This window comes from Chanodichthys erythropterus, chromosome 7 (assembly GCF_024489055.1).
Source record: "Chanodichthys erythropterus isolate Z2021 chromosome 7, ASM2448905v1, whole genome shotgun sequence".
Taxonomy (NCBI): domain Eukaryota; kingdom Metazoa; phylum Chordata; class Actinopteri; order Cypriniformes; family Xenocyprididae; genus Chanodichthys; species Chanodichthys erythropterus.
Window position 1 is genome coordinate 27,521,051 of NC_090227.1, and position 14,649 is coordinate 27,535,699.

At 36.6% G+C, this 14,649-nt stretch overlaps 2 protein-coding genes across 7 annotated transcripts in view; both read left to right on the forward strand.

Annotated features, from left to right (window-relative positions):
• The window catches only part of elapor2a (endosome-lysosome associated apoptosis and autophagy regulator family member 2a), a 197,039-nt gene extending 185,810 nt beyond the window's left edge, over window positions 1-11,229 (forward strand). For 3 of the 6 annotated variants that reach the window (XR_010895512.1, XR_010895506.1, XR_010895505.1), the window contains one exon: window positions 10,996-11,227. The gene's annotated coding sequence lies outside the window, so the exon portion shown is untranslated. Of the gene's footprint in view, window positions 1-10,995 lie in introns of all 6 variants that reach the window. The other 3 variants (XR_010895502.1, XR_010895503.1, XR_010895504.1) reach the window with 2 other exon arrangements.
• Window positions 6,709-14,649, forward strand: part of sema3d (sema domain, immunoglobulin domain (Ig), short basic domain, secreted, (semaphorin) 3D) — a 78,417-nt gene continuing 70,476 nt past the window's right edge. Inside the window, exon 1 of the mRNA XM_067390032.1 lies at window positions 6,709-6,833. Within this exon, the coding sequence (XP_067246133.1) occupies window positions 6,766-6,833 (68 nt within the window). The 5' untranslated portion in view covers window positions 6,709-6,765. The remainder of the gene's footprint in view (window positions 6,834-14,649) is intronic.

The following is a 14,649-nucleotide window of genomic DNA, read 5'->3' on the forward strand; positions in this document are numbered from 1 at the left end:
GTAATTATTGCCTCATTTCTTGCCAAGCACACCTGTTTTCTGGTTAATAATGAGAAATTTTTAAGCCAACATAGTCTAGTTTATGTTTTTGCTTTACTGGCTAAATGGCCCCTAAAATGACCTGGTATCCTTTGAAGAATCTTGGAGTTTATATTGGCGCAAGTGCAAATTATCAGTAAAGATCTAAATGTAAAAACCTGCCCAATGAGAAAGATATAGACATAGATTTCCATGTATGAAAACATAAACCTTGTTGTTTTATTATTTGAGTAATTTGTCACAACCTGTGGACATTTTTGTTGATAGTTGATCATATTGTGATTAAATAGAAAGTGAAATCTTTGGACGGGGATAATACAGTAAAAGAATATTTACTCTCTAATGGTGTTCTAATGTCATGTTTTGAGCTGGAGAGATGATTTGGCGAGTGTGTGTTTGAGTAATCGGTACAGTGCTGTGTTACTGCTCAAAACCCTGCTGCTTTACTGTCAAAGAGATTTTCCTTTTCGTGGGCTTAATGCCAAAAACAGTTGGTTTTACACACACACTTACCTCAGTTGTGGTTTTTATCAGCCCCTAAAACAAAATCTTTTGTCTTTTATCATAATGAGTACAGTTCTGCTATAAACTTTAAATAGTTCAGTTGGACTTTTCATGGCTTAGAGTGATCCATCAGGGACTGAGGTTGAAACAGTTATATTCAGTTATTCATTTAATAGACCATAAATGAGATTGGTCATGGCCTAACGAGAGCCTTCGGCACTGAACTTTTATTACATAAGTTGGTACTTGTGATTTGCAGATCAGAAATTGTATTTCTAAATGTACGTTTTCCATTTTGTTGAAGTGTTCTGCAGGACATTTTCTCTTTTAGATACAAAGACATTTCAATTAATATTTTTTTTTTTTTATGTGGCATGTTGGATTCTCCATGACTTAGTGGTAAATAAGCTTCTATTTTCCCCTTTAAATCAGAAATTACATTGCAGTGGCCTATAGCAACCAGCCAGAACATTCTAGCAAACATACAGAGCACACTAACTACCACCTAGAGTGCCCTAGCAACCACCTGAAACACAAATCATCTACTGCCCTAGCAGTCTCCCAGAAAACCCTAACAACTACCCAGAAGACCATAGTAGGAAGCCACCCAGAAAACCCTATTAACCACCCAGTAGCTGCTTATCCACTGTTAGGCCAGTGCGAACCAAGGCTAAAAACATGACAGGCAGGATCAATAATCTCGGACCTTGAGCTGCGAGGCCAAACTCAAGCTGTGCTTCCCCTGTTGGTCCAGCAGTGCCACCCTAAGACCCGCCCTTAGCACACCTCCACAGAACGACATCACACAACCCCCCAATTTCACTAGCATGGGGAAGCTAGCTGACTGAAAACTAGCTAGATCACATTTGGTCTTTACTGAAAGACTCCATCATAGATATTTGATCAATGATTTATGAAACATGTTACAGTGACAGTAATTCCACATTAATCAGGCTAAATTAAACTGTATTTATCATAATTTCACATAAAAACAGAACATGCATACTTATTTGCGTCTGCTTCCATTTATTTGTGATCACAGGAATGCACAAAACAACTCCATTAAGTCCAAAGGCTTACACAAATATTGATAAAATATCATAGGTTTACACCACAGTTCCTTAAAATGAATGAGTATTAATTTTCCAGGAAATGATGCAATCTGAGGAGGTTTGAGCGATCTCTCCCATCTCACTATACTGTTATCCTTTCAGCCAGAACAACAGATAGAGCTCACAAGCAGAAAACAGGTTATGAGTTAACACAGTAATATATGACATTTACAGATGCATTAGTCCTGCATCAACAAAGGCACAGAGACAAGACAGATGAAACATGAAACCAAATACACATAATTATAATCATATATGATTTGTTTACATTCTTCAAGCAGTCTCTACTATTTTCCATAATCATTTTTATTTATTATGACAATGGTTAGCATAAGTAGCCTTTAGCATCACAAAGTATATTTCTACCTCATATGAGATATATCTAACTGCAGAACCGCAGAACCACACGTCACAGCAGTATGAGAACAGCAGTGGCAGAGCGGAAGTTCACACCAAGTACGTTCACACCAAGAACGATAACTATAAAGATGATTATAAAGATATAGTTTTAAAAATCATTCTAAATATAAAAGAATAGCACTGTCCACACCACAGCTATAACTATAATGATGTAGAAAAACAATGTCATTGGGATCACTTTTAGAATGATTTTATTCCAGCTGTTGAACAATAAAACACTGACAGTCAGTATCCATTCTAATTTAAGGGATATATGCTAGCAAAAAGTGTAAAATAAAATGATCTCAGGTAACTAGCACCAGTTTCGACATCAATGTCTAGCTTCCTTTGAAGTTGCAGTGAAAAAGACTAGGCGTTGTTTTTATTCCACCCTATTGACTTTGTCAGCTAAATTCACTGTTAGATCAATTATACTAGCTATTCACTGAAAATATATCATGCTGAGGACATCTGCTGGTTAAAGCCATATTAATGCAACAAGAACAGCAAAAACATGTACACACTTTGAAACCGCAGCGCGTGAGCTTAGAATAAACAGACCGTTATCATTAGTTGGTGTGGATGCAAATATAGTTATCGCTATAGTTATATTTGTAGTTAGCGTTCATGGTGTGTACGGTCCTTTAGGGTGGTGCTGACGATTGTGTATCCCACCCAACCACTAACCCTACCCATCACTATAACTATAAGCTCTTCCATAATGCCCAACCCCACCTAACCACTAATCCTACCCTTAATGACGCCATAAGCTCCACCTCAATACCGCTCTAAGACCGCTGGTCTGACGCTGCTGAAAGTGAGTTTTGAGCTGAAAAATGTTTTAAATGTCTTAAATGTTGAGGTTAGCTGGTAGCATGGGAAATGAGCAGTGGTGTCAACACTCTCCCGACTTTGGACCAAGATATTTTCGGCTGGCCAAAAACCCTAGCCATTTGCCCCGAGGAAGTCCCGATAAGGCCTGATCAAGCCGCCCCAGCAACCATCCAAATGCCCTACCAACCTAGCAAGCGACCGTATAAGACTGCATTAGCAACCACTGATTTAACGCGAACAGAAAAAAAGGTACAGTGCTGTCACTGGGGCGGTACCCCAAGGTACAAAGGTAAAAAGGTACATCTTTGTACCTACTTACCCCTAAATGGTGCATATTAGTACCTTAAAGGTACATATTATTATTTTTAAAGTGCATATTTGTACCTTAAAGGTACATATTAGTACCTTTTTACCTTTGTACCTTAGGGTACCGCCCCAGTGACAGCACTGTACCTTTTTTTCTGACAAACAACCTAGAAACCAACCAGAACATTAAAGTAACCACCCAGAAATCCAAAGTAACCACCCAGATTGTTGTAGCAACCACCCAAAACATCCCAGAAACCAACCAGAGTGCCCTAACAATCTTGTAGAACAGCATAGCAACAACCCAGAACAACCTAGTAACCACTCAGCACACCCTAGGAACTATCCAGAACACCCTATCAACAACCCAGATTTTCGAATCCCTCTCACATTTCATACAATTTGGTTATTGTCTCTAACTCAAATATAACTAGTTGAACAAATCTGGTGTTCAAGAGACGTTAGAGTGTGGGTTGTTTTGGACTTATGCTATATGAGAGATATGGCTGTATGGGCCTCTTTGGTTTGGCAGTGAAAGTTTGAGGAAAACTGAGACTGTCATATCTCACAGAGGGTCCTCTGCCCTAACCGATCTTAAACTGGCAGGGAAACAAAGTGTGGCTGTTCGCGTTACATTCTCATCCAAGTTTTATTATTTATGAAAGCCATGACGGTGTTTGATTTCCTCCTACGTTTTATCATTATGTCAGCGTTTGCGTATGAAAACACAGAGGTTAACGGGAAAGTGGGAGAAGCCTCTTTACCTTTTGTGACACAGATGGGCCATTTTTTTCCTACTGACAGCTGGATTGTGTGTGTGAAAGAGAGCAAATATACCTTGTTTGATCTGGCGGTAGTCTGCGTCCAATCAGCATGGCCTCTGAAGCCACAATATGTCATTTAAATGAACCATGCCATCCAAAAGGGCAAGCTATGAGAAAAGCAACAGGGGAACGCCCACCAAAAGTGTGTGTGTGTTGGACAAAGGGTAAGAGAGATCAGCACGGTCACCAATCGGACAGGAAACAGGCTGATAATGACTCGTGACCTTGTCAGCATGTATCATTGGTGCTATCAGAGATAAATACACACCCATTACAAAAGTAGTAGCTAGCATAGTAGCTATCCGAAGTTCTTCATTTCAATGCAGCAAATTCTGTTGTTGTTCATGATTTCTGCTATGTAGTGATCAATCTTTTGACACATATAATCAAACCAGTGTGATCATCCTAGGCTGGTCCCTGTGGTGTATAAGCAAACTGGAGTGATTATAGAGTTCAGTGTGTGACGTTCGCACCAAATTGAAGGACTGGCTGAGCAGCTGTCATTTGTATGCCTGAAACATTTTATGTTAGAGACTTTTAAATCTTCACAGAAGTAGGCTACTAGGATAAGTTTACAGATCGTATACAGATCATATCTACACCCTGATGTTCATGGCAGCAACCAAATAAAGTAAATCACCTAAAGATGTTTTAATGCTGCTTTTTCCAATATATTTATTTACATATTTTAATCTCTCTCTCTCTCTCTCTCTCTCTCTCTGTGTGTGTGTGTGTGTGTGTGTGTGTCACACTAATTTAAAGTAAAAACATAGTAAAAACACATGCATAACAATTGCTGAAATTAAATTAAAATGTTTGGCACCGGTTCTTTTAACCCTAAAAGATGGAGTGTGTAGCTTTTCATTTCATAAACAACAATGTAGGAAGACACATCATGGACATATTCCAGGATGATAAAGTCAAGATTCATCAGGCTCAAATTGTGAAAGAATGGTTGGGAGGGAGCATGAAGAGTTGGCATGTGCTGGAGTAGACTTTACAGAGTGCTCACCTCTTGCATTGTCAATATACGATCAAAAAATGACCAAAAATTGATGCACCTCCTAATGGAAATAATATTACAACATTTATTTCCATAGAGAGGTGCATCAATTTTTGGTCAAGATCTTGTATTGACAATGCAAGAGGTGAGCACTCTGTAAAGTCCAGTCCAGCACATCCCAAAGACTTTTAATGAAATTAAGGTCTGGACTCAGAGGTGCCAATTCATGTTTGAAAATGATTCTTCATGCTCCTTCCCAACCATTCTTTCACAATTTGAGCCTGATGAATCTTGACATTGTCATCCTGGAATATGGCCATAATGTGTCTTCAAAGCTACACACTCCATCTTTTAGGGTTAGAAGAACCGGTGCCAAACATATAACATGCTAGAAACATAATAATCACTGTAATAATGATCCATTCATATATTCTTAAGTATTTGCCTATTAAAATCCAAACAGTGACTTGTTTTTTGGCCGGGAAGTGTATATAAATGCATATTTGCTGAATGCTGATGGTAGATGAGAAAGTAGCCTATTATAGTGTTTGCCTTTCTATTACTAATAATATAAATGCCACGCTATAATACTTTTTTGTATACCGTTTACATTTTTTAACAGTTCTATCTAATAATGTTAAACTGTTAAAAAGTTTAAACTAAGACTACATTTAAACTAAACTAATGAAGATGGAAAATGGGAGCATCGAGTGCTCAGGCGCTGGTGTTCTCAGTGCGGTCAAAATAATGGTCGGCCAAACAGAAAAAACATCGGCCAAAGCCGATAATCAAAAAATGCCAAAAATTGGGTTGCAAGATCAGTCGAACACAAGCTCTGGATGGTTTATAGGTTATTCTAGGAGGTTGTTATTTCTGATAGTAAATAAATAAATAAAAATGTTTGAAAACATACTAAACCTTCCATTGACACTTTTTCAGCATCTACTGTGCTTGCTGTAAAGTGTTGTGTAACAGTGTAATATTTTTCCAATCTCATTTTTTTGTATGTCAATTGTTATTTTAATTTGTGTTTTTTAATGCAATTAAAATAAAAAGTGCAATAAAAAATATATATATTAGGGGAAGCTGTAAGAAAATGTAGATTAATGAAATGTAGTGTCATAAGTTTTGTCATGTTTGCATAAATATAAATAATAATATGAAAAAAAAATACAATTATTTCTCTATTGATTGATTGATTGATTACATCATATGGTGCTTTACTGTAGATGTGTCTTAGGTAAACTCGAAATGTCATGTTTTTGTCTCTTGGTGACAAAGTTTTTTATTATTATTATATTATTATTTTTTTGCTTAATAGTTTTACGACTTGGGTGATACATAGATACATGCATACGTAAATAATCACAATATATTGTATACTTTGTCCCAAAATTCTGATTAGTAATCACTAGTTTTTTGTTTTTTTTAAGGTGACCAGTACCTGTGGTCCCTTTGCATGTTATCTGAAATTTGATAATTCCCACTTCTAAAGTTGTGATTACGAGCTAATCGTATTCAAGTTTCAAAATGGGAGGGCGCTTTTTACCTGCAATTTTTACCTAGGAAACTCATATTCACGATAATTCCGAGAGCATGTGAAGGCAGCATAAAACTTGTACATTTATTTGCCCTAATCTTGTTTAAATAGTTATATCCTTGGTCATAAAACTTTTTTCCTAGCCCTCACATTTAGAGTGTGACTGAAAAGTTGCCACCTGGACAACAACAAGAAGTAGAAGGCATGAGAGGGAATGGAAGAGGCCTGAACGCTCAGTGGAAAGTCTTCAGTCACTTCCTCTACTCTCAAAGGTGTGTTTATCTGTCTAACAATCCAGTCAGCCAGTCTAAGACCACCAGAGCTGTAACAACTGCATCAACACTTCAAAAGCCAAGGCTGCCATTCTCTCTCCATCTGTTTCACTCTGAAGTGGCTGGCAGTTGGTTTTTGTCTCCTCTGTGAGACAGGGTTTTAAACAAAGGGCTCAGGTTAAACAGTATCACAGATGTCTGGTGATGGTATAGGTGAACGCACACATGCTTTCATTTACTTTACTGGTCTTGCTTTACAAGATTGCTCCAGTATGGATATGTGAGTAAGAGAAAGCCGGAGGTGTGTTTCCTATATGCATATTTTAAACAGGAAGGATTTGTGATGACTTCAGCAATGAGATGCGTGTGTGATTGTTCGGTCTTAATGAACATGTTTCATCACTGAAACACATTCATTAACATTCATTACAGTACCAAAATAAGAGAAAACCATGTGTCTGGATACAGTATATTCCTTGTTGTAACATTTGTCTCCATAATTTCTTCTGCATTTGATTAATCAAAGCTGCCATGATCAATACAAAATTTACAAAAATATATTTTTTTAACAAACTGCAATAATAGCATATTAATATTGAGTATTGATAGATCCAGGAAAGTATTTTTAATTCATACGCTTAATGTTTGTGCTGCAAATAATGACAATGACTTATATCACACAGGTATCCATTAATATAAAGTATTTAAATATATCTAAAGTATTTAATACCGTTAAAAATTTGGGATTAGTTACATTTTTAAGAAATTAAGAATGAAAAGAATAGTTTTATTCAGCAAGAATGCAATAAATTGATTACAAAACATTTATAATGTTTCAAATAAATGTTCTTTTGAACTTTCTATTCATCAAAGAATTCTGAAACAAGCATCATGGTTTACACAAAATGATTAAAGGATTAGTTCACCCAAAAATGAAAATTCTGTCATTTATCACATGAACTGATTTAAATATGTTTTTTAGTACCTTTATGGATCTTGAGAGAGGAAATGTCATTGCTCCCTATGGAGGCCTCACTGAGCCATTGGATTTCAACTAAAATATCTTAATTTGTGTTCCGAAGATGAACAAAGGTCTTGCAGGTGTGGAACAGCATGAGTGTAAGTAAGAAATGACAGAATTTTCATTTTTGGGTGAACTAACCCTTTAAGCAGCACAAGTTTTAAACATTTATAATAATAAGAAATGTTTGTTGAGCACCAGATCAGCATATTAGAATGATTTCTGAAAGGATCATGTGACACTGGAGTAATAGCTGCTGAAAATGTATTCATTAAATAAAAAAATATTTCTATATATACAGTAGGGGTGTAACAATACATCGATATAGATCGATACATCGATCTAATGTCTAACGATCCGATGCATCGCTGCAATGCGTAAAAAATCGATACCTATGGGCTAATTATAGAGGTACCTTTGTTTTAAAACTCTCCACATATTCACACAATATCAGTCTATGCATTATCGCCAACGCGTGCATTCTCATTTAAACTACCATTCAGAACTTGTGAAAGACACTCGGGACAGTTGATGGAACTGTCACTGAAAGAATATGGTCAATAAACTGCCGCGCGCTGTGACTCTGTGTTGCTTCAAGCGCATCATTCTGCACACGGGATGCGCCAAGTGCTTTGTGCCGCTCTGTATTAGAGCCTTTATAATACATTTGCACAATGAAAGAATATTAATAGTCTGTCTTTTGTCCTACCTATAATATGTTGTTGCTTCATTAAAAACCTGCGCTATACATTTAAAAGAAATGTCTTTTAATTATGTGTGTGTGTATATATATATATATATATATATATGTATTCCTTGTTTATCAGTTTTTTGACATTACACATTTTAGCACAGAACTAAAATACTTTCTTGACTGTTGTCATGTCATAAGCTGTCATTAGATTAATGTGTGAATTTTTTATTTGTGGATGTCCCAATCAGGGTTCAGGATGCGAAATTTTGAAATAAATGTTTGTTATATATTTTGGTTGCAGTTAATAAAAATTTAGCTGGTTGTGTAAAATAGGCTCAAAATATCGAAATATTCATCGAATCGAATCGTATCATAATCGTATCACAGAACTTTTTGAGGTATCGGAAAATATTGAATCGCTTGCTATGAGAATCGATATTGTATCAAATCGAAATGAACTGTCCGATTTACACCCCTAATATACAGTGTATATATATACATATATAATATGCGATATCACATGAGTAGCCATGCGATATGGCTGTATATCAGGACAGCTGTGATTCCGCTGTATATGGCTGATATACAGCCATATCGCAAGGCTTGAGTGTGATATTGCATTTATACAACAGTTTGAGTGTGTAAATAAATAAGAAACAACGGATTGTCTTTAAAAACCCTCTTTTGTGAAGAACTTCTTCCTTCCGCCATGGATTCAAATCCCAAGTTGACAGTTTAACAGTTGAGCCCAAGCCTCCGTTACTAATTGTCAAATATGACTTTAGAACTAGTAACGAAGGAACATTGTGTCGCTTCATCGAAACTCATTGTAATATGTAGAGTATTGAGATAGAGATCAACCAAGCAGGTGTATTACCTGCATCTAGCTGATATTCTTCAGGTCAATCATAATCACAAAATCAGTTTGAATGTCCACTGAGGAAAGCAATATCTTTGTCTTTGTCCTTTTAACATTTAAGACATTCCCATGACAGTGCTAGCCAATTTAGCAAGGATGCAATAAATTGATTACAAGACATTACATTTATAATGTTATAAAATATTTCTATGCTCTTTTGAACTTTCTATTTATAAAAGAATTCTGAAAAATGTATGATGGTTTATACAAAATTATTAAGCAGCACAAGTTTTAAACATTAATAAAAAATGTATTTATTTATTTTTACTTTATTTTGATCAAATAACTGCAGCCTTGGCGAGCATAAGAAATGTCTTTTAAAAACATTTAAAATATTTGTTACTTGCACAAAAGGATATTTTTGAATGGCAGTCAATGTTGAACGATTTTGCCATCCATTACAGCATCCACCAGCAGGGGTTAACTGGGTAATGCTAACTATAGTCAGACCTTGACCCTTAGCTGTCTAGTTTCCATTTAACTCATTTATTTCTTTCATATTTGTCCTTAATTGTTTGTTATGTTTATTGATGTATGGTTTTAAGCTGTAATTTCTGGCCAGGTCTCCCTCTAAAAACACAAACGTTTAATATTACGTTGTCCTTTGGACAGGTGTGACTTCTCTGCATATGCATAATTATTGTAATGGGTTCCAGAAACCACTGCAACGCTCACAGGAAGCTAATCAAATGAAAAAGGAAAGATCATCCAAATATGATTGATTATGGAACCAGTAGAGTAGATCTCCAGTGACACGAAGGGGAATTGAATTGACCTAGCGGATGTGTCCCATCAGTGCTGGAACGGGAAGCATTTGTCCTGTTATGCAGTGACAGTAGGTTTGATGTCTGCTGGGAGTTATAGACAGAAGGTTTTCCCCTGAGGAAGATGGATGATTGGATATAAGGTATCCCTGTGGTAGAGTGAAATATGCTCACTGGCCATTGCAAAACAGAAGTGCAGATGTGAGGTCATGCAGTCTGAGCTGTTTGCTCTAAACCCTGTAGTGACAGACTGCTTGGGGAGAGGACTTTTGCCAGATATAATGCTCTGAGATGATGTGGACATGCCTGGACAACTGCTAGAAAACATACCAACATTCCTAAAATGCAACCACAAAATCATAAAAACATGCATAAGCAATAAAACCTGCAGGCATTTTAAAGGAACAGTTCTCCCAAAATTATTTTCCATCATCCTCATTTCATTTGAAACCAATTTTTTCTTTCTTTTGTGGAACAATTGGTCAAGAGACACACAAATAACCCATTTGTTTGGGTGAACTATTCCATGAACATTTTTTTTTTTAATGGGATATGGGAATAAACTTGTATGTGTGCCAATTTCTGACCACCTTTACTCATTACAGTTCACATGGTCAGACCTTTTTTTTTTTTTTTTTTTACTAGGCATTGTAGTGTGACAATAGGACAGTAGTAGTAAAATTATCCATTTGTAGATGGGTTGTCTTTATTAATAATTTACTGCATTATATCAAACTTTTCTTTTATCTTTCTCTTTATAATAGTGATGGTGGTCATTTATGATGGTGGTCCTTGGAGAATGTGATCTAGCTGAGGTTCATACAGCTGTGACGAACCAAGGATGACAGTGGCCTCTGTACTGCTCCGGGCAGCTGATGCTGGTTTTAATGCAGCACGGAAGAAATATTGACCAATTAGACTGTTGACCTGTCAGATCTTGCCTGAAGGGTAAGTGCTGGATGCCCTAGAGTAACCCGCAGCAACAAGGGGTCATTCTACAAAGAGGCTCTCTTAACGAATTAGTATATTAGTGTCAGTCTGGGTCACTGGGTGTCATGTCCTGCCCTTATGGTTTTCATGAAATTCTGTTTAGATCGGTGAAGTTAATGTACAGTGGAGACCAAACTGAAAATTTAGAATGAAAAATCGAAAATCTTAAAAGTGAATAAAGTTTTAGGATTTAAAAAAATGCAAAATGAAATATTATGATCTAATAACAAGACATATTTACAATTCTGTAACTAACTATCTGTAATAAGCGAATTTGTAGCACAAGGTGCTTGTTAACATTCATGTTCAACACAAATTTCACTTGAAAATTATGAAATTGCAAAATATTACTTTAACCAGTGGTCTCAGACTTTGGAACCACACGACATATGTAAATCACATTCATGTAAAAATGCTACTTTGTGACATTTTACACTGTAAAAGCTTTGTTTTACAGTGTAAGCCGTGTACTTTATTTTACGTAACCCTTTTTTTCCAGAATAAACTGTATTTAAGTTCATTCAATGAAGTTAAATATTTCTGAATTAAAATATATAAAATACATTAATTTAAATTTTACAACATAAAGCAGTTTTTTTTTCCCCTCTGTGATGTAACCTTAAGAGTTTACTCTTCCTGAAATGTTTACCTAAAAGAAGCACTTTATGTGTTAAAATTTCAGATTGAAAAGAATCTTTGAGGAACTTAAAACATTTTTTTAAAAGGCTTTTTTGGTACTAATTGGAATCTTTTCAGAACACACATTTTATATTAAGTATTTACATCTTTTCCTCATTCTGACTCTTTGATATGGAAATAAGCTTAATGCATTCACATAGTAGATGCATGCTTTAGACATACAATTAATGCTAAGAGTTATAATGACAGTATAATTGCTGTTTTCTAGAGAACTGCCTCAGGATGCATTGGACTCTGTGTGTGTGTGTGTGTGTGTGTGTGTGTGTGTGTGTGTGTGTGTGTGTGTGTGTGTGTGTGTGTGTGTGTGTGTGTGTGTGTGTGTGTGTGTGTGTGTGTGTGTGTGTGTGTGTGTGTGTGTGTGTGTGTCTTCTCTGAGCGCTCTCTCCCCTGGGTTCACTCTTCACAGGTGCACTGAGCTTAACCCACAATGACCCCTCTTAATGAAGCACTCTGGGGCTTCCTGTGACCTCTCACCTCTCTCTTTAACCTCTTTCTCTCTTTGCACACACACAGTGGACATTAGCATGAAGAGCCTTGAGGATACAATAACTTGAAAACAGCAGGACAGGAAGTTTGTGTGATCTGGCCAATGATATGTACTAAAAGAGGATAAATGCTATTGGTATCTCTCTCTCTCTCTTTCTCTGTCTCTCTGTCTCTCTCTCTCTCTCTCTCTATCTATCTATCTATCTATCTATCTATCTATCTCTCTATCTATCTATCATTTCTCAACCAATCAATCAATCAATCAATCAATCAATCAATCAATCAATCAATCAATCAATCAATCAATCAATCAATCAATCAATCAATCATTTACAAACCCAATTCCAAAAAAGTTGGGACACTGTACAAATTGTGAATAAAAAAGGAATGCAATAACTTATATTTTATTCACAATAGAATATAGATAACATTTCAAATGTTGAAATTGAGGCATTTTGAAATGTCATGCCAAATATTGGCTCATTTTGGATTTCATGAGAGCTACACATTCCAAAAAAGTTGGGACAGGTAGCAGTAAGAGGACGGAAAAGTTAAATGTGGAGGACCAATTTGCAACTTATTAGGTCAATTGGCAACATGATTGGGTATAAAAAGAGCCTCTCAGAGTGGCAGTGTCTCTCAGAAGTCAAGATGGGCAGAGGATCACCAATTCCCTCAATGCTACGGCGAAAAATAGTGGAGCAATATCAGAAAGGAGTTTCTCAGAGAAAAAATTGCAAAGAGTTTAAAGTTATCATCATCTACAGTGCATAATATCATCCAAAGATTCAGAGAATCTGGAACAATCTCTGTGCGTAAGGGTCAAGGCCGGAAAACCATACTGGATGCCCGTGATCTTTGGGCCCTTAGACGGCACTGCATCACATACAGGAATGCTACTGTAATGGAAATCACAACATGGGCTCAGGAATACTTCCAGAAAACATTGTCGGTGAACACAATCCACCGTGCCATTCGCCGTTGCCGGCTAAAACTCTATAGGTCAAAAAAGAAGCCATATCTAAACATGATCCAGAAGCACAGGCGTTTTATCTGGGCCAAGGCTCATTTAAAATGGACTGTGGCAAAGTGGAAAACTGTTTTGTGGTCAGACGAATCAAAATTTGAAGTTCTTTTTGGAAAACTGGGAAGCCATGTCATCTGGACTAAAGAGGACAAGGACAACCCAAGTTGTTATCAGTGCTCAGTTCAGAAGCCTGCATCTCTGATGGTATGTGGTTTCATGAGTGCATGTGGCATGGGCAGCTTACACATCTGGAAAGGCACCATCAATTCTGAAAGGTATATCCAAGTTCTAGAACAACATATGCTCCCATCCAGACGTCGTCTCTTTCAGGGAAGACCTTGCATTTTCCAACATGACAATGTCAGACCACATACTGCATCAATTACAACATCATGGCTGCGTAGAAGAAGGATCCAGGTACTGAAATGGCCAGCCTGCAGTCCAGATCTTTCACCCATAGAAAACATTTGGTGCATCATAAAGAGGAAGATGCGACAAAGAAGACCTAAGACAGTTGAGCAACTAGAAGCCTGTATTAGACAAGAATGGGACAACATTCCTATTCCTAAACTTGAGTAATATGTCTCCTCAGTCCACAGACGTTTGCAGACTGTTATAAAAACAAGAGGGGATGCCACACAGTGGTAAACATGGCCTTGTCCTAACTTTTTTGAGATGTGTTGATGCCATGAAATTTAAAATCAACTTATTTTTCCCTTAAAATAATACATTTTCTCAGTTTAAACATTTGATATGTCATCTATGTTGTATTCTGAATAAAATATTGAAAATTTAAACTTCCACATCATTGCATTCTGTTTTTATTCACAATTTGTACAGTGTCCCAACTTTTTTGGAATTGGGTTTGTATCTTTCTTGTTTAATTCCTGTTTGCAGATATCTGAACTTGAAGTGGAATGTACCCCCTTTTAAAAAATACATTTAAATCAAAATTAAGAATGAATCTTGAATATCAGTTTTTTTCTACTTAATCTTAACAGCATGTGGAATTACTTTCAGTTTTTAAATTATGACCTGTGCCACAGAGAGAGAGAGAGAGAGAGAGACATTGAATCTGGGTTAGTTAAGAGTACTGGTCTGGTTAGTTTGTGGAGATTTACTGTGGGACTGCTCGTGTTGTTATTGGTGTCAGTAAGTTGTATGACCATGTGGCCCTTTCTTTCCAGAGTGCTGCTTGGTGTGCAGTGTTAATGAA